Source organism: Palaemon carinicauda, chromosome 8 (assembly GCF_036898095.1).
Source record: "Palaemon carinicauda isolate YSFRI2023 chromosome 8, ASM3689809v2, whole genome shotgun sequence".
Classification (NCBI taxonomy): Eukaryota; Metazoa; Arthropoda; class Malacostraca; order Decapoda; family Palaemonidae; genus Palaemon; species Palaemon carinicauda.
The window spans coordinates 112,306,832-112,327,498 of NC_090732.1; the positions used below are offsets into that span (position 1 = coordinate 112,306,832).

At 39.8% G+C, this 20,667-nt stretch overlaps 1 protein-coding gene across 2 annotated transcripts in view; it reads left to right on the top strand.

The window, feature by feature from the left end:
- Positions 1-20,667, top strand: part of LOC137645836 (formylglycine-generating enzyme) — a 147,974-nt gene that overhangs the window by 97,807 nt on the left and 29,500 nt on the right. For both annotated transcript variants that reach the window (XM_068378818.1, XM_068378817.1), the window contains exon 5: positions 10,712-10,895. In XM_068378818.1, coding sequence (XP_068234919.1) covers positions 10,712-10,895 — 184 coding nt within the window. The remainder of the gene's footprint in view (positions 1-10,711; positions 10,896-20,667) is intronic.

Consider the following 20,667-nt stretch of genomic DNA (forward strand, 5'->3'; position numbering starts at 1 on the left):
AACACAGACTGTGTCAGATTCCTCAAGGATAGCCAAAACCCTAACTTTGTGGACTTCATGAAGTTTGCAGCTCATAAAGACGCAAACATTGACCCGGAAAACGTTCTCTTCATCGAAGCGGACAAAAGGGACTCGACAATTCGTCAATATGATTCGGCTGTTAAGAAATTAGCAGGTTTCTTAAAGAATTCAGACCACACTCGTATGACTCCGAATTTAGCCATCTCGTTCTTTAGGTTCTTATTTGACAAGGGCTTGGCAGCTAGCACTATAACTACCATCAAGTCAGCTTTGAAGAAGATATTCCTGGTTGGGTTTAACATTAATCTAGCTGATTCCTATTTCTCATCTATTCCAAAAGCATGTGCTAGGCTTCGGCCGTTGGATCGGCCACAAAAAGTCTCTTGGTCTCTGAACAATGTCCTCAAACTCGCGTCGGACACTGACAACGAGTCCTGCTCTTATATCACTCTGCTTAGGAAGACGTTATTTCTATCAGCTATGGCCTCAGGTGCTAGAATCTCAGAACTAGCAGCGCTCTCACGTAACCCGGAAAACATAGATTTCCTCCCTACAGGCGAAGTACTGCTTACCCCAGACAGAGCTTTCCTAGCAAAAAATGAGGACCCGCAAAATAGGTGGTCCCCTTGGAAGATCATCTCTCTTCCCCAGGATCCTTCGCTGTGTCCAGTCACTACTCTCAGGACCTTTTTAGCTAGATCTGCCACCCGCTCGTCTGGCCCCTTATTTATCAGGGAACAAGGTGGTACTTTGACCATTCAAGGTATCAGACAACAAATCCTCTACTTCATTAAACATGCTAACCCGGAATCATTTCCCCATGCTCATGATATACGGTCAATAGCTACCTCTATCAATTACTTCCAGAACATGGACTTTGATGACCTTAAAAAATACACGGGTTGGAAATCTCCTATGGTTTTCAAACGCCACTATCTAAAGAACTTACAGGCCCTTAAATACCCTACGGTTGCAGCGGGGAGTCTTATCTCCCCCCATTAATCTCTGATTATTTCTTTATTCCATCTCTTCTCTCCTCCCTCCTGACCACCTCTCACACCACGTCGCCACTCTCCTGGGTGGTTCGTTAGCCCTAAGTTATTTTGCCATGTTTAATTGTTATGATTTAACTGTTATTTTAATTACCATTCCTGTAAAGTTTAGATATGCTTAGACATGTAAGGTTGATTCCTTTCACGACGGGACACTCAGGTGATCCCTGGTCCTCATATTATTTTAGCATTACATCCCCTATGCCTATGGCTAGTTTATGATTTATGTTTACTTACAGTATTATATTATTGCCTTACATGGTGTTTGTTTTCTCCTTATTATGTTATTAATTTATTGGGCTTGGAAGGCATTCTCTGGTACATTCTCACCGGCCGTCACAGGCCCCCCAGAAAAGGGATTTTGACGAAGGAAAAATCTATTTCTGGGAAGAGGCCTGTGATGCCCGGTGAAACCCTTCCCGGTTATTTGATACGGACCCCACCCCTCTTTTTCCTTGCCAAGCCATATGTTCTTGCAGAAGGATGTCCTAGAGGGCGCGCGTGGTAGGTGTCGTTGGGGAGTTCAACCATGTTATCTAGGGCCTGTCACGGCCCTCCCCATTGATGAAGGGATTATCTAAATGGAAGACAACCTGTGAATAGTGGTTTACACACGCCTTTGTTTAATACACGACACCTACAAGGTGTTCGCGCGAGGGTTGTAACCTCTGCATTCCATGCTTTTATCTTTCTCTAGTATATTTGGAAGATTTATATTAGGAAAGGTATAAGGAAGGACCTTTCTCACCGGGCGTCACAGGCCTCTTCCCAGAAATAGATTTTTCTTTCGTCAAAATCCCTTTAGTCCCCCAAAAACATGTACTAATAAAACTTTTCCCTTCCATCAATTGATTGCACAGGCCGTTATCCAAAGAGGATAATGTGGTGGGACGATCCCTCAAGAGTTATATAGAACATGAGGCCATCCCAAGATGGACAGGACTTCCACCCATATGAAAGTGAGGGCTATATTAAAAAGTAAAAGGTTTGTATCTTGTGTTTGGACAAATGACAAATTTGGGAGTAATTTGTACTTTGACTCGGTTACAAACCTGTAGTTCTTTAATCACAATGGCCCACCGGCACCAAACCCCGCAAGTCCCGTGTGAATTAGTTTAAAAGTGACAGTTAGTCACCATGCTGGAGGGACTGGGGGTGGTAAACACACCCCCGCTACCTCTGTTAACTAGTAGTGGGTAGTTAAGCTCTGTTTAACCTTCAGTTTTGACTAGTTTTCAGCTTCGCCGAAATAATAATGCTACATTAAAGAGCTACAGGATTGTATGCTAGGGAAAACACAAATTACTCTCAAATTTGTCATATTCCTGCTTGTCCTAGCCTTAGCAAAGAGAGTCTGAGAGCTACACGACATTTCATATGCCGTTGGTCATACTGAGGGTTGGAAGGAGTTTCATTTTCTTTAGTCCTGCAGTTCATAGTGAAAACTCAGGGCCCGTTGATGCACGACCCTAGGTTTGTAACCTTCTTCATCACCTCCTTTGAAGAAGCAATAGCGATCAAGACAATCTGCTGCTTTGTCCTGTGGAGGGTGTTGAGATGCTATCTCAAAAGAACTAAATGCTTCATATCTGAGCACCAGAGAATTTTTCTAAGCTCAGGAAAGGTTAAGAAACCGATCTCCAAGAACACAATTTCCTTTTGGCTTCGGGAAACCTTTAGACGTTCCTCCGCCTCCCATGAGGTGCAAGGTAGTGAACCCTTGAAAGTGAGGGCACACAAACTCAGGAGTATTGGCTCAACCTCAGCCTTCCTGAAGAATCTGTCTGTGGCGCAGGTCGGGAAGGATTGAGTTTAGAAACGTCAGATGACCTTCACTGTCCACTAACTTCGTGTGTACACCCACAGATCCCTGGATTCCTTTTCTCTGAGACCAGTGGTAGCTACTCAGCAGGTGGTGTAGCGAATCCAGCTCACTCACAGGAAAACTAGCATTGCATTTGGATAACTGTTGCAGTGTAAGTCTAGAATGGCAAGTAAGAATGTCTGGCAATTTTTCCTTTCTTCTTCCCCTCTTTAGGGCTGCAACAGTCATGCTATTTAGTCACTGAACCAGATGCTAGCTGTATATACCCTTTTCACTGGAATGACTATCCTTCACAATTGGTATTTAATGAAGTATTTTCCCCCCCATCCTCTAAGAAGGCGGACAATGGATCCATTGCATGCATATTCATTAATCATGTAATGTTTATATACTGCCCAAATAATCTATGGATATAGATTCTTGTTTGACTCACCCAGAGTAATGGCCTGCCCTAACTCTGCTTGCATCCCTATGCACCGATGTTAAAGGCTTGACTGGAATCACAACTTTTGCTCCTCTTAGGAATAAAGTTCATTGATATTCCCAGATGAGTCAACCGTGCCAGTTTTGGTCATAGGAATATTCTCCCTCCTTAGGATAAGTCTCCTATTATAGGTTGAGGGTTTATATTATGTATAGGAACATATCACAAATTTTAAGTAACTTGTATCTTTCCTAACCATACAAACCTGAGACTTTTTAAGTTGCAAGGCTTACCTCAATTACCCCGCAAACACCTAGCTTTAAAGTCAAAGTGAGGGTTTCTCTACCTCTCGGGTGGGTAGAGCTTACCCTCTACCCAGTGTTAAAAGTCTAACGGCTGTTTCAGCTTCGCTAATGTTATACAGTACTGTACTGTATTCATATTAAAGAGCTTTGGTTTGTATGGTTAGGAAAAATACAAACTACTTAAAATTTGTGATTTTAGAAGTCAACTGTTAACCATCAGCAAATTTGAATACATTGTAGTCACAAACTTTTCTATTAGTCCAGTTTGTGTCCATAACTTTTTGATATGCACTACCTTCTATTTATTTTCTAAACATTTTGTACCACTGTATTAGTGCATTAAATTAATAATTCCACAAATGTTAATCAACATTCATTTTGCCATAATGCAGCTTAGTTTACAAACTCAGAATTCAGGGACTAGTGCTGTGTTTGTATGACTAGCCTTCCTACCTTATACCTCCAGAACTACTCTTATGCCATCTTGAAACCCTCATTCTTGTTTTGTCAACCACTATGGTGACATCTCATTTGAGGATGCTTTATTCATTGGAGGAATTTTTTCACTATTTTCCTTTGTGGCAATTTGATGGTAGTGTGGTTATGTTACTTTTTTATCTTGATATTCAAGGTATTTTTTCTAAAATAAGATTTTGTTGACTGTGGTCTGTAATATGTCTCATATGTAAGGCTTTAAGTTTGACACAAATAAGATAATCTTTGTGTGTTGAGGCAGAGTTTGTGATTACAGTATAGATTCGAGGAGTTCAGGATCTTCGAGATCAAATAGTTTTAGATGTACTAAATATAGGATCAGACAGAAGCAATAGAAATAAAAGTGAAGCGAGTTAAGTGATTCCTCTTCCATCAGACAGTAGCCTAGCTAACAACCGTAATTTAATCGATGTTTCTAATTGCCCTTTTAGAGTAAATAATGTCTCCCTTACTTGTCCTTCAGTTAGTTTTCTGGCCCTTCATCATTAAAGTTTGAGGTTTCACTAGTGATGTAAATTGATAGCGCTTTCTCCAAAATCAAAATATTCAGAAAATTTTTCAAAGTATCTTATACTTTGATAGAAATCATGACTAGACTTTTCAATTTGGCATATATTGCCATGATAAATAACCACAAGGAGTGTAAAGTATACATTACTTCAAGCCTCACCTAAAAGAAAACCTATGCATGCTGGATCGAGTGTATTTAATCTTGCTGTGGAAACTAATGAGAAGACAGGGTATTTATCCATCCAAAGATGATTTTGAAGGTTAATTTTATTTCTATGAATCTCCCTTGATGTTCATATTACAGCTTCTCCTTCGCAGTGGTTAGGTAAGATATATCCTCCATCCAGATGTTATGTTATAAGTATTTATTACATTTTGTTAGTATTTATGGAACTGGAGAGTATGCACTGCACAGTGGTTAGTGTTTATGGAACTGGAGAGTATGCAATGCACAGGGGTTAATGTTTATGAAACTGGAGAGTATGCACTGCACAGTGGTAAAGCTTTTACATTGTAAACAGAAAAATTGCCATTCAATTCTCATAACAGCCAAGGAAAGTAATTTTTAGTTCAATGGGAGTGATCCTTGAGAGAAACTGTGAAGTATCATACTCCTCATATTGGTTATGTAAAACACAGTGCTGTCTTTGTGCGGAAATTCTAATCAATTGAGCAGGTAAGCTAACTTAAAATGCAATAAACGCTTATCACAAGCTGGAAGGTGGATATAGTACATCTTGACTAAGCCGCTGCAATGAAAAACTGCAGTATGAACATCAGGTGAGTATAGAAATAATTTTTTTTTATTGAAATAGTTTTTTTTTTTCTACCGTATCAGTAAAGATCATGAATATTGCACCACTGTGTCTTGCTCTTGTAACACATTTGGGTTGCTTACTCGTTGTGCCTATGTCACGTGAGTTTTCATAGTCTTGCACCAATAGGTATCTTGGATCTAGCACTGATTAAGAAGAAGAAAAGTCAGTTAATGAGAGAAAGAATATCCTTTTTTTATTATTTTCCCTCCATTCAGAGCATATAAAACCATTTGTATCTGCCATATGAGGAATAAATAAGGGGGCTTCTGCAATTCATTCAACTCAGATAGTAGATGCAAAATTTGTTCAGGTTTTCTAAGCTATTATGAAATCAACTTCCCCACCCCTGTCATTGGATGGTTTTATCTTGGAGGAAAAGCAAGATTAAGGTTGAGTAGGCCTCATCAATTATTCTTTATAGGTTGGACAGACTCTTTGAGTGTTCCCTTGCAGAGGGTCTCAACTTTGCTTCTTTAATTAACGTATCAATAGGAGAGCTTTGGCCATGGGTAAGACTTCTTGTTTACCTAAGGTAATGGCTAACTTCCTTTGATGGCTTGAGAAAGATTATAGTGGTTGTACCTGATAGATTCCTCATTAGGGGCTATCCATTATCTTTTAGGGAAGATCTTAGAGGAAGCTCAATATATGTATTATCTTTTCTCAAGTGCTTAGGTCACACATTAGACAGTCTGTGAATCAGTCAATGCTTTCTCTAGCTGGTTAATCAGTGATTGAGAACAGTTGTGTTCTTATGTAGATAAGTCAGTAATGGAGTCACAAGACGAATTATTTTGGCTCCACCTTCTGAACCTCGGATAGTTCCAACTAGGGTAACACTATTTCCCAGACCTCTAAGGCTTCCGTCAATAAACTTGAGCCAGTTATTTGTTGATGTTGACTCCTGCCTCGTCACTACCATATACTGTATATGTCTAAATGTTTCAACCAACCATTTTGTACGACCAGAGGATTCTCTCAACCTGTAAGCTTTTCCTTTTTTCAGAAAGAGGATTCAGAAAGGCTAGCTCTCTTGGAAGAAGTAGAAAGTCTAATTAGTAGAAATGCTTTCTCCCAGTTTTACAATAAGTTGTTGATTATTCCCAAGTCATGAAGGGGATGGACACCAGATCTGGTGTATCTAAACTGTACTAGTTTCTTAGGCTTACAAGGTTTTCATTAGAAACCTCCTTTGTTCTTGGTCCCTTTCAAAAGGACAACTGAATGTTCTTGGTGTTTTTTTCAGATGCCCATCTTCACGTTAAAGTGCATCAAGAGTAGCGAATATTACTGAAGCTAGTCTTTGAAGGAAAAACTTTTCATTTCAGGTGTCCTTATTTTAACCTCAGCATTACCTTGCAAGTATTCCCTCATATGATAGATTCTTCTGTACCTAGACAGGTGCCTAAATTAGACAAACTCTCTTCAAGGGGTCTTGAAAGAAAAATTTATTATTCTCAGTCTCCTCAAGTTGTTGATTCTAATTGTCAGGAACAAGTTTATGCTCTCTCATACTCAATCATTTTTATATTGGGGATGATGATTGTGTCTTCCTTTTCAGGATCTTCCTTCAGAGAAGAGAATGAACTCCTTCCTCATTCCTCATGCATGCAGAGGATTCCAGAGATGCTCAGCAAGCAACAGCACATAAGTGGTTAAGTCTTCTAGGATTGATGTCTTTGCTAGAGAGGATTTTGCCTCATGCCAAATTGAGAATGTGGCCAGTACACTTTCACTTAAAGCAGTGTTGGGACAGGTCATTAGCCCCCACAAGAAAGTTGTTATTTCACCGCAGGGTGTGATGGATCAGGTACTAAACTGCTAGGAAAATTGGGAAGCCTCTGGGATCAGCCTTGAATTTCCAGTTCCAGATCTAATATTAATTACAGATGCTTCCACACATAGATGGGGAGTAACTCTTAATAGAAATTTAGTTAGGAATATGGAACTCAACTGAGGAGAAGCTCTACATCAGTTGCATAGAGTTGATAGCCATTCTTAAAGCCTTATTGTTGATGTAGGATTTTAGTAATAAATGAGACTGTCCCTCTCTGCTCAAGCAACTTCACTGCATTGCCCTTTATGATAAAACAGGGACGCACCAAGTAAAGGACCCATTTTTTGTTAGATCAGGAACTTTCATGCTGAGTGGAAGTCAGAAGTATTATTCTGATGGCACAGTTTGTCACCAGAAAAATAAACATGTTACCAGAATAATTGAGCTGGAAGAATCAAATTATTTTAATCGAATGATCTCATCTTCAAATATATTAATAGTTGTGGAGGAAAAGATGAAAACCACATGTGGACTTGGTCATTACATATTTTCATCAAAAGATAGAAATAGTTTGTTCACCAGCTACTAAATATTGGGCCCGGGCGGTGGATGTTATGTTACAAGCCTGATCAATAATCCTAGATCCTCAGGCATTCCTTCCTTTTGTCATCATTAGAGATGGGATCAACATGTTTAGACATCCAAAAAATGCAAGGATACCTGTGGTGGTTACATTTTGGTCTTAAAGGGAATGTTCCAAAAACATCTGGTTTCTACTATGAGACTTGCCTTAAAACATATCCACAAGGAAGGATCTTCTCTAATAACCACATTGGTTTCTAATATATCATAATCCCTTCATGCTTTAGCTGACCGCATGGACTATCTCGGCAGTGTTTTTGGAACCCTTTCGACTTTCCACATTTGCATCCAAGAGAAGTTTCACCTTTTCTTTCTACCAATGACAATGTGCTCTGTACTTTGATAGGTGTAAGTCCAGAGGTTTTTTTGTCATCCAACTCTGTTTTTAACAGTGTCAGGAAATTTTTCTGTTTTCTCACATGTCAAAGGTTCCTCACTTGAAACCACCAAGGATTATGGATATTTGTTCACTTCAGTAATAAAGCACACAAATTTAGATCTTGCCAACAAAAGGGTGTTATCAGTTCCTTTTGTTTAGAGGATCCACCAAAGTCAAATCTTATTAGCTTAAATTACCTGTCATGCCCTTAGTTTGAGCCGATAGAAATAGTTGAGTTCGGATAGTTTATCTTGTAGATCCTATTGTCAGTAGCACTCGCCTCAGCCAAGGAGCTTTCTGAAATGAAGGGTTTGATGTGGAAGGAGCAATTGTTTCTTTATTAATACTGCATAGTACTAATTTTCATAGCCAAGAATGACAACAAATGTATGAATCACCCTTGGTATTTTTCCATTCTTCCTCTAGATGTTAATGTGGGAAATAGTATCCAGGAAGTGAAGACAATTGCTTAGAAATTCCAAGAATTTTTTTGCATTCCTAATGATAATTCTTGCCCTATGTCAAAGAACACTTTGTTTTTTTTTTTTTCGTTTTTTTTTTTGAGGAAGAGGTTAATCAGAGAAACTCACCCTATTTTAGATAAGTCTATTCTTCTTTACCTCAAAGTTAAAATGTACAGTATTACAGTACATAGATGAATAGCTACTCTTAATTTCATATAAAGATTATCACTCCAAAAGGTAACAAGGCTGGCCAATCGAGGTATAACTCACTTTTTGCTTTCTTATACAAGATTAAAATCCCTTGTGGTAGTAAGGGATATTTTAGATTTAACAGATAATCTCTACTTTTTTGCATTGTTTTATTATGGGTTAAGTTAAGTCAGTATCTTGACTTCTTCATAGAGGTTCTTTTGACTAGGCCTCATTTGTTTTCAGTTGATGGTAGTCCATTTCGTTAGGTAATGCTGTATGGTAAAGGGAGTTGCCAGCTTTGCAAGTCTTTTCACCATTTTAATTGAATCAGAGGACAAGTTACAGGGCCTCTTCCATTCTCAGATTGCCTGTAGATATGTTCACTGATGCTAGACTCCAGAGTGACTCACTCTGGAGTCTATTTTTGGGCTGTTTTTCATATTGCAGAGTGGATTCTTAGGACTATCCCTGTTTTATTTAACTACCCACTTTCTGGTCCAGTGTGGGAATCAGCATAATGAATGTTAAGCAATGATTATTGATATAAACAGAATTTTGACAACAAAATCTATTAATTCAATACTTAATCAACATTCATTGGATTTCACCCTGATCCCCACATCTAGTCAGGCCAGAGGAGAAGGATGGTTATGGAACTGTCCGGGAAGATTTTCGTTGGTAAAGGCCATTTCTCTGTGCCTGTCCTACATTAGCACCAAATAGTTTGCATTCAAAACCAGTAAACTCTGTCACTAGTCATGGAGTATTCAAGCCACTCCTACCTACCATACCAATTACATTGAAAAGACCTGGTCTGAGAACCAAACTGTACTTTTAGATACATTTTTTAGTTTTGGTTGTGTGGGTCTATCATCCTGTTACATTGCTGAGTCTGAGATTGCAATACATGTAAGGAACATGTAACAGGTTACATGAAGTAAACATCTGTTAACATATAGAAATTTTCAAGTATCGTCAAAATGCTCTTCACTTGTTTTAATGAAATTTGCAAATCATTCAGTTAGCCTAGGTGCCGAGGTATTTACTTAATAAATACTTTTCATTGAACTAGCCCCTGACTGTAGTCTATGATTTTCCTTGGATATTTGATGTATATGCTAAATTGCTAATATCTGAAGTTTGCATGTTGATTAGGGATACTGTGGGTTTCCATTGGATGTGTCGGGTCAGTGCTTTGGGAGGGGACTCTAGTTTATGGGGCTTAGCCCAAATACTCCCCCCCCCCTTGATGACAACGCTATTGATGTTTTGTAAGTAGTAAAATAGTAAATTTCATTTTGAATTTTATGTAGTATTGAAAAAATTGTTTCCATTACTTTGTTACTTGTTCAGTATATTGTTTGCTTGTTATGCTCATAATTTCTGTAGTTGAGTGAAATACATTAGTAAAGGTTAGAATGTGAAGAAAATGCATAGAATCATGAAAGTGAAATAAAAATTATAATAGGAACTGGAAAAGATCAAGAGCTTGGTTTAGTAAGAACCTTATTGTAGGTTAAACAGTTCTTGAAAACAAAGGCAAGGTAATGATACAGCTGAAAGGTTTAATTCATATGGAATTATTAGAAACTAATCAGCAAAAGGTTTTAAGCAATATAAAAAATTATATCGATAAAACTATTTTACTTGTTCATACTTTTCTAGATATTACTTTGCTACCTTATATAAAGTATTTTGAGATATTTTTACTCCTGGCAATCCTATATTATATATTGTAGTACAGTATATGTCTATACTAAGAATTTGAATTGTTGACAAATTAAATTTATTTATGAGTCTTTTTCAGAGCAAATATCTGGCAGGGAAAATTCCCAGAAGAAGATACTGGAGAGGATGGGTGCCTTGGACGTTGCCCAGTAACAACATACCTTCCAAATGGTTATGGCTTACATAACATTGTTGGGAATGTTTGGGAATGGACAGCTGATTGGTGGGAAGTTAGCCACTCCCCAAGCCCAAAAATAAATCCAGTATGCATTACCTAATAATTTTATTTTGTTAGTATTAGCAAAATATTTTATAAAGCGTGTTTTCTCTTTTAACAAGTTTTTTTTACATTTTACAAGGAATTTTTTTTTCTTGTGTAATACCATATTTTTAAATATTTAACTTAGCCGGTGAATATATAATAGCTGAGCCTCCGGTGGCTCGACAGAAAAACACACAAAAACTCGCGAGCGATCGCTATGAAGGTTGCGGGTGTGCCCACTAGTGCCAACTATCGGCCAGATACCGCATATACATGTAAACAGACCCAATTTTTTCTCTGTCGGCCTTAACGACAAGACGTATCAATACTCGCTGTATAACCTGGAGTTTTCTCAACATATTTGGTGAAGTACTTCCTTTTGGTTTGAGCTTTCGCAGTGCAGGTGTTTATCTTCAACTTAAATCTTGAACTCGTTTTTGGATAGATTTAATTTTTGATGATTTTGGATTGTTTTTTGGACTTTCTTTGACTTTTAAATGGCCGACCCTTCCCTTAATACGGAAGTGTGTTTTAGGCTTTTAGCAATTATCTTATCACGTTATAAATTGTTGTTGTTAATTATAGATTTTCCTCTATATATTTTATATCTCAACCGCCTTTATTAGGCCTCTTCGATTAGCTTTCCATTTATAATAAACATCAAGATAAATTTTAATGATTTGTTTATATGCGACCTTTCCTATTCCTCCTCTAATCCGAGAGTAGGCGGTCCTAACTTGGAAACCGAAGTTAAACAACGTTGAGCCCTTTCAATCGTATATAACTTTTACAGAGCAAATGATTTAAAACTTACTAAATGAATATTTTTTAGTAGATATTTTATGAAAGCTTTTCTTTGAATAGTCTTCGTACTGTTTCAAAGATGAACTAACGTTTAGTTTATTTATGCTACGCAGTTTGCGTTCTATCGTTACGATAGAGAGAGAGAGAATCACGGTTTCACTTTGCAGAAAGAGTAAATCGATTCTGACGTTTTGTTCATTCTTCTTTCAAACTTAAATGTTTTAAATACTATTTTAAAGGAACTTGTTAATTGAAAAACCTTTCAGTTTTTTCCTTTGGTCAAATAACCTGTTTATTGACGAAAGGTAAGTGGGCTCTTCTCTTCGGTGCGAAATCAAGAGAGAGACGGAGAGAGAGAGAGGAAGAGAGAACGTTCCGATCTTTATTCTCGTCCCAAGCGAGTAACGTTGTTCTCGAGTCAGTTTTTTACTCTCATCCCTAGTCTCTGTACGGGGAGAAAGGATAAAACGTTTTTAGTTTTTATTCTCGTCCCAAGGCACTGTACGGTGAGAGATTGAAAACGTAGTTTTGAATGAACTAGTGTTTAGTCTCCTTCCCAGCCACTGATCTTTTCATCTTAATATATGTTTACTGTTTTTTGCTTGTATTAATGTGCTTACATTATACGACTGATTTCGCAATTATAACCTTTTGATGAGGGTAGAGTTGCGTGCTTCAGGTAGAAATAAGTTTTATTCATACCTAATGTGAATTGTTGAAAAATTAGATTTCAGTGAAGTAAGTGCAAAACAGAAAATCGTAGTGATAAAGTGATAATTGCGCAAAGTGTTATCAGTGTTGCGACCGAGGGTTCGTCTGTTCGTGCCTGTCGTTCGCCTAGTCCGAGACCTCTTGCAAGCTCCCAAGCCCAGGGGAGAAGTAATGTCGTACGACTTATGGGTTCGAGAGGACTTGATCAGCGAACAGACGTTCCCTCTATGGTTTCAGGCGTGTCTCATCAACACCGCCCCTACCATAAGACGAGTGAGACGATTTTCTCCTCGTCATCCGAAGGCTTTTCGCATAAGAAACCGTGGAACAAGGTTTCGAGGCCCTTTAAGAGAAAGTCAGTCCTTTCAGGACAGGTCCAGCGTCCTGGTTATAACCATTAGGACAGCTCTGACCCTATGCAGTCATCGGAAGACTGCTCGCCGCCTAAACAAAAGCGTAACACAGGCTCCGAGAGTCTTTTTGTAGGCAAGGTTTTGCAGTCACAGACGTTACCCTCGTCTCTTACCGCAACCATTCCCGTTGATCCTAAATGGGTTGTACGGCAAGACATGCAGAATAAGCTTGCCTCTCTTATGGAGGACTATTCTGTTGAGCAGGTTCACGATGATCCTCGCCGCTTAGCTGATCCAGATCTTGGCCGTCAGCCGCCCAAACGAGCCTTTGCTCGTCCTGTTGACATTGACGTTACAAAGTCACGTCAATCGTGTTTTGTAGAGCCTCACTCGATGCAGTCCCGTGTTGACTCTCAGCCGCTTGTGGACGTTCAGCCGCTGCCACCTGCTCTTGTTGACGTTCAGGACGTTCACCAACCAGCATAGTTGACTTGCTTTGACGTTGAGCGTCAAGCACCGCAGTCAAGAGTTGTTTTGACTGCTCAGTCTAAGCAGTCAAGGCAGTCTCGAGTTGACGTCGAACGTCCTCCCGCACCTGTTGTTGTTACTGGTCAGTCCTTTAAGCAGTTACATGACATAGCGTCCTTGACTGCTACTGTTGCTCCTTTGCGTGTGGACTCTGCTTGTCAAGCATTGCCACCACGGCAGGTCTCTCCCTTGCTTGAGACTCGGCTATTGTCGGACAAGGTTCCTTCAGATGAGGAAGTTGCTGATCCCCCTCCTACTGATATTCCCTTGAGGACTCTGTCAGACGGAGAGGAGCCTAAAGCTGCTCAGCCCTCTATGGACTTTAAATAAATCATGCTGATTTTTAAGGATCTTTGTCCGGATCTTTTTGTAACTGCTGCTCCTCGTTCGCCTAAACGTCAGAGTTTACACTAGGCCTAGCTACTTCGAAGCCGTTGTTTTATAAGCTAGTGCTCTCTCGCTCTTCTAAGAGAGCTTTACGTTTGCTAGGCGACTGGTTAGTCACCAGGAGGAGTTTGGGGGAGACAGCCTTTGCTTTCCCTACTTTTAAGCTGGCTTATAGAGCGAGAGTCTGATATGACACGGGAGAAGTTCTCGGCTTGGGAGTTCCTGCCTCTGCCCAGATAGACTTCTCAAACCTCATAGACTCTCCCTGGCGCCTGGCCATGAGACGCTCCAAGATTTTATGGTCGACTTCAGAGCTAGACCATTTCCTGTTAGGAGTTTTTTCGAGCGTTTGAAGTTTTTCTGTACAATTATGTCATGCATAAACAAGTCCCTCTGGGATGGCTCCAATGATCTGGCAGCCTTGTTCACTGCAGGAGTACGTAAGAGGCAAGTGCGCTCAATGTGTTCATTGTCAAGACAAACTTCACAATGAAGTCTACCAGGCTGTCTTGACAGCATTAATGGAAGGCGACTGGATGGTCTCTCTCGACCTTCAGGAGGCATACTTCCACATTCCTATACACCCGGATTCTCAACCGTTTCTGAGGTTTGTTTACAGGAATGTGGGGTACCAGATTCGAGCCCTGTGCTTTGGCCTCAGTCCTGCTCCTCTCGTGTTTACGAGGCTCATGAGGAATGTGGCAAAATCCCTCCATCTATCGGGGATCCGAGCCTCCCTGTACTTGGACGACTGGCTTCTCAGAGCATCGTCCAGTCTTCGCTGTCTGCAGGATCTACATTGGACGTTGAGTCTGGCCAGGGAGTTGGGACTTTCGGTCAACCTTAAAAGTCCCAACTGATCCCATCCCAGATTATTCTATATTTGGGGATGGAGATTCGCAGTCCAGTTTTTTCGGGCTTTTCCGTCTGCCACCGAATAGAACAAGCCCTGCTCGAAGTCCAACTAATGCTGAAAAGAAAACGTTTGTTCAGTCAGGAGTTGGAACAGTCTCGTAGGGACTCTCTCATCCCTGGAGCAGTTTGTCTCACTAGGGAGACTACACCTTCTGCCTCTCCGGTTCCATATAGCCTCTCACTGGAACTAGGACAAGACGTTAGAGACGGTATCATTCCCAGTCTCCGAACCAGTAAAGGCATGCCTGAAATGGTGGGACAGCAATATCAGTCTGAGAGAGGGACTATCCCTAGCAGTCAAGAACCCAAACCACGTGTTGTTCTCAGACGCGTCGGATTTGGGTTGGGGTGCGACCCTGGACGGTCGGAAATGCTCGGGTCTGTGAACCTCAAGTCAGAAGAGCATGCACATCAACGGCAAGGAGCTATTAGCAGTCCACTTGGCCTTGATGATATTCGAAAGCTTCTTCGAAACTAAGTGGTAGAGGTCAACTCAGACAACACCACAGCTTTGGCGTACATCTCCAAGCAAGGAGGCACACACTCCTTCACGCTGCTCGAGATCGCAAGGGACCTTCTCTTATGGTCAAGAAATCGAGGCATCTCCCTGTTGACGAGATTCATCCAGGGGGACTTGAACGTCTTGGCAGACTGTCTCAGTCGGAGGGGTCAGGTGATACCCACGGAATGGACCCTCCACAAGGACGTGGGCAAGAGTCTTTGGGCTACTTGGGGTCAACCCACCATAGACCTCTTTGCCTCCTCGTTGACCAAAAGGTTACCAATCTATTGCTCTCCAGTCCTAGATACAGAAGCAATCCACATAGACGCATTTCTACTGGATTGGTCTCTTCTGGACTTATATGCATTCCCACCATTCAAGATAGTCAACAAGGTACTGCAGAAGTTCGCCTCTTACGAAGGGACAAGGTTGACGTTGGTTGCTACCCTCTGGCCCGCGAGAGAGTGGTTCACCGAGGTACTTCAATGGCTGGTAGACTTTCCAAGAAGTCTTCCTCTAAGGGTAGATCTGTTACGTCAATCCCACGTAAAGAATGTCCATCAAAGCCTCCCCGCTCTTCGTCTGACTTCCTTCAGACTATCGAAAGACTCTCAAGAGCTCCAGGCTTTTCGAAGGAGGCAGCCAGTGCGATTGCAAGAGCGAGGAGAGCTTCTACCATTAGAGTATACCAGTCGAAGTGGGAAGTCTTTCGAGACTGGTGCAAGTCAGCATCTGTGTCCTCGTCCAGTACCTCTGTAGCCCAAATCGCAGATTTTCTTTTACATCTGAGAAAGGTTCGCTCCCTTTCAGCTCCCACGATTAAGGGCTACAGGAGCATGTTGGCTTCGGTCTTTCGACATAGAGGCTTAGATCTTTCCAACAATAAAGATCTCCAAGATCTCCTTAAGTCTTTCGAGACCTCTAAGGAACGTCGTTTGGCAACTCCTGGATGGAACTTAGACGTGGTCCTAAGGTTCCTCATGTCAGACAGGTTTGAGCAATTACATTCAGCCTCCCTGAAGGATCTCACCCTCAAGACACTTTTCCTAGTGTGCTTGGCTTCGGCTAAAAGGGTCAGTGAACTTCATGCCTTCAGTAAGAACATCGGCTTTTCTACAGAAAAAGCCACTTGTTCACTTCAACTTGGTTTCCCTGGCCAAAAATGAACTGCCTTCACTTCCTTGGCCTAAATCTTTTGATATTCCTTGCTTATCAGAGATCGTAGGCAACGAACTGGAAAGAGTATTATGTCCTGTTAGAGCTCTTAAGTTCTATTTAGCTCGTACTAAGTCATTACGAGGTAAATCTGAGGCATTATGGTGCTCAGTTTAGAAACCATCATTGCCTATGTCAAAAATGCTTTGTCATATTTTATCAGATTTTTAATACGAGAAGCTCATTCTCACTTGAATGAGAAAGACCGATGTTTGCTTAAGGTTAAGACGCACGAAGTTAGAGCTATAGCAACCTCCGTGGCCTTCAAGCAAAATAAATCTCTGCAAAGTATTATGGACGCGACTTTTTGGAGAAGCAAGTCAGTGTTCGCGTCATTTTACTTAAAAGATGTCCAGACTCTTTACGAGGACTGCTACACACTGGGTCCATTCGTTGCAGCGAGTGCAGTAGTGGGTGAGGGTTCTACCACTACATTACCCTAATTCCAATATCCTTTTTAATCTGTCTCTTGAAATTTTTTTAATATTGTTTTTTGGGTTGTACGGAAGGCTAAGAAGCCTTTCGCATCCTGGTTGATTTGGCGGGTGGTCAAAGTCATTTCTTGAGAGTGCCCAGATTAGGGGTTTGATGAGGTCCTGTTGTATGGGTTGCAGCCCTTAATACTTCAGCTCCTGGGAATCTTTCAGCATCCTAAGAGGATCGCTGGGCTTCGTGAGGAAGACAGACTAATAAGGCAGAGTAATCGTCTAAGTCAACTTCCTTACCAGGTACCTTTATATATTTGGGTTTTGTTATGATATAACTGTCAAAAACTCTAAGCATATACGCTGTAAACTTAATTAACTCTGGTCTCTACCCACCACCATGGGTGTGAATCAGCTATTATATATTCACCGGCTAAGTTAAATATTTAAAAATGATATTTTAATTATAAAATAAATTTTTGAATATACTTACCCGGTGAATATATAAATTAAAGGCCCCCCTTCCTCCCCGATAGAGACCCAGCGGGATGAGAAAAATTGGGTCTGTTTACATGTATATGCGGTATCTGGCCGATAGTTGGCGCTAGTGGGCACACCCGCAACCTTCATAGCGATCGCTCGCGAGTTTTTGTGTGTTTTTCTGTCGAGCCGTCGGAGGCTCAGCTATTATATATTCACCGGGTAAGTATATTCAAAAATTTATTTTATAATTAAAATATAATATTAGTAGCTTATTTTTTTTAGTTTACATAATGGTGAGCTTTAGAAAAAGTGCTAAAAGTGGGCAGGACTTGAACTCTCATTGCAGTTGTCCCAATTTTTTTTTTTAGTGGATTAGTTCTAAGCCCAGGTCAGCATATTTGCATTAAATTCCATGTGATAGCAAAGTATATAAACAGTATTTCTTTATCAAGTTCCATTTTATATTATACTGTATTAATTTTATATAATAAAACTCTCTCTCTCTCTCTCTCTCTCTCTCTCTCTCTCTCTCTCTCTCTCTCTCTCTCTCTCTCTCTCTCTCTCTCTCTCTCTCTCTATATATATATATATATATATATATATATATATATATATATATATATATATATATATATATATATATATATATATATATATATATATATATATATATACAGTATATATATATATATATATATATATATATATATATATATATATATATATATATATATATATATATATATATATATATATATATATATATATATATATAATATTTACCTGTACTATCTACTGGTGAGAACCTACAATATCCAACAGGGATTAATAAATTGTATGTTAATTTGTTCCTTAGTTGAGATTCAAGGCAGGAAGAGGGTGAAAACTGTTTTGACAGATGGGTCGCCATCAAACTATCTTCGTACAAGGTCCAGACATTCCAAAGAATTGTACCTCTTTTGACTACTCTCTGCAACAATAATATGTGATAATAGTGTAACTCAAAACTGATAAAGTCATTTACACTTTGGCAGTTTTTAAAGTACAGAAATAGAGTATGAAGTTTCATAACTTTTCATTTCTTTTTTCAAATATTTACTTTACCCAATAACATGAACATTGTAGTCTGAAGACTAGATGTTCAAGTATTATGTAGAAATTGATTGCAGTATGAATTATACAGGAGTTTAGAATATTTTTTTCATATAATTCACCAACACTTATCTTTATTCAGATTTCAAATTTAATCCTTTATTTTTTTAAATTATATTCAAACTGTTTTTTTTCTATTTATTTACTAATTTTATGGCAGAAAGATAGTATAAGATTCCAAGAACAAAGTACCGTAATATTTATTGTAAGAACATGAATACTAATTTTGATTCCTATGCATATACAAACCTTTTGTCCATTGAAATAGGAATATAACTTAAGTGGTACTGAAACAATCAAATTAATTGGGGAAGCATGCCCACTCACCAGTTTCAGAATAGCCAATTTTGTCTTTGGCTGGATAGGTTACAGAATTACCATTGTGTTGCCTCTTTACTGTTGGATGTTTTCTTATACTGTATTCATTTGTGATACATGTATTTTTTCTTTATGAGCACTCTCACTTTTAAGCAGAACTCCGCTGAAAAAAAGCAAGGGTAAAGGGGTGGTTTTAAGCAGGCATTTCAAGTTTTATTTTTGTTCTTACGAACAGGAAGATGATGAACTCGGAGCATAATTCGTTTTGGATTATGGCAGTCTCTCAGCCTTGGGAAGGAGTTACCTGATTGGGACTGAGTGTCACCTGCAACTTTGTGCCAGATAGGGAAAATTATGTCTGTCAGGCACATGTGAGGCTAACAGTGGTACCCGGATGGTAATCCCTGTGTAGTGCAGTGTTTGTGCAGTACTCCCTTTGTGGTTTGTAGTATGGTATAGGAAGTCCTTATAGCTTCCTACATATGAGGTGCTCAACTGTTATTAGTTGCCCAGACCATGATTACTCTGGGATATCAAGTGAGAATTTGCCAATCTCTTCTCCCCTCTCCATCCCCATCATTGGATATTTATTCCTTGAGAAAAGTAGGATGATGAAGTTAATTACATAGGAAGGACTTTTTGTGAAAGCTTCTTGGTGCTTAAAGTGATCTCTCTTTCTTTTGGAGGGAGTGATGGTACTCACCCATTATCTGGTACTTTCATGGTCAGTCAAGCGAGTAAGAGCCAGTATTAGAGTTACTAATGTTGCTCCATGAGCAGGTGAACGGACCTGCTTGAACCGAATATCAGCTGCATAGGTCAGGGAATATTGGCAGAGAATGTGCCCACCGTTCTCGTTCCCATCATGATATAGAAGATTGTTCCTTACCCATGTGTGCAACCTGTAACATATACTGTAGAAATCTCCCGCGAAGCAGTACCTTCAGGATTGTATAGCTAACGGGAGGGCTGGTTGGCCACTGGGGCGGTGGGTTAGAGAGTAGAGAGCTGGTCGACTACCAGGGCACCACAATCGTTGGCGGGTCAGCAGAGTGAGCCACCACTGTTTCATAGCTTGCAGGTAAGTGTTCCTACCCTGACTGATCTCTAACAGCATGGAATAGGCCAATAGTGTTATGGTTCACTCCACTGCCTCGTACCGATATGGAGCTCATGCTTCAGCCGGTAGCTTGGGGGTCATTTTGTGATTATGAGCCTGGTGTTACAGCAACTGCTGTTTCATCAGTTGGAGGTGAATTGTCGTAACCAGACTGATCTCTAGTACTACGTATACATTTGGCAGATAGGAGTATTGTTGACGCTACTTTCTCTTGCCAATTTGGAGCTTATGTATTGACTGGTACCTTTGGGGGCAGTAAGTGTGACAGCCACCGCTGTTTCCTCAGTTGCAGGTGAAAGATCCTACCTATGACCGATCTCCAGTATCATGCAGTAAGTCATTTATACTACTACTTTTACCATGACAGCATAGCCGGTGGACCTGAGATGCCGAACGGTACTTGTGGGATTGGGTAATGATTGTTGTAGTGGTAAGTGAGCAGCGGCTGGATATAGCATGCAGATTTACAATCTGGTTGCAACCTCAATCCTGCTAACTCACAGATAAATAGATGGCTCCAGGAATTACACTGCTGTAGGAACACTGGGCACCACTCTTGTTTCAGTTCTGGGCAAGTTGACTGAACAAGCTATTGAACCTCAGGTGAATTCTTTCTGTATGAGCATATTTATAGTACTTTAAATAAAAAAGGTTGCTTTTTTATATGAACTTTATTACAGTATTTTATTGCTGAGGAAGTGAGTCAGGTTGATAAAGGAATAAATGAAGTAAATTATTAAAGAAAAAAAAAAGTAAGGCTAAATTGAAGAATAAAACTTTATTTCTTAAAATGGGAATGAATAAGCAGCAAATACAATTGGCATGCAGATACAGTTATAATTCAATTTCATAACCTTTGT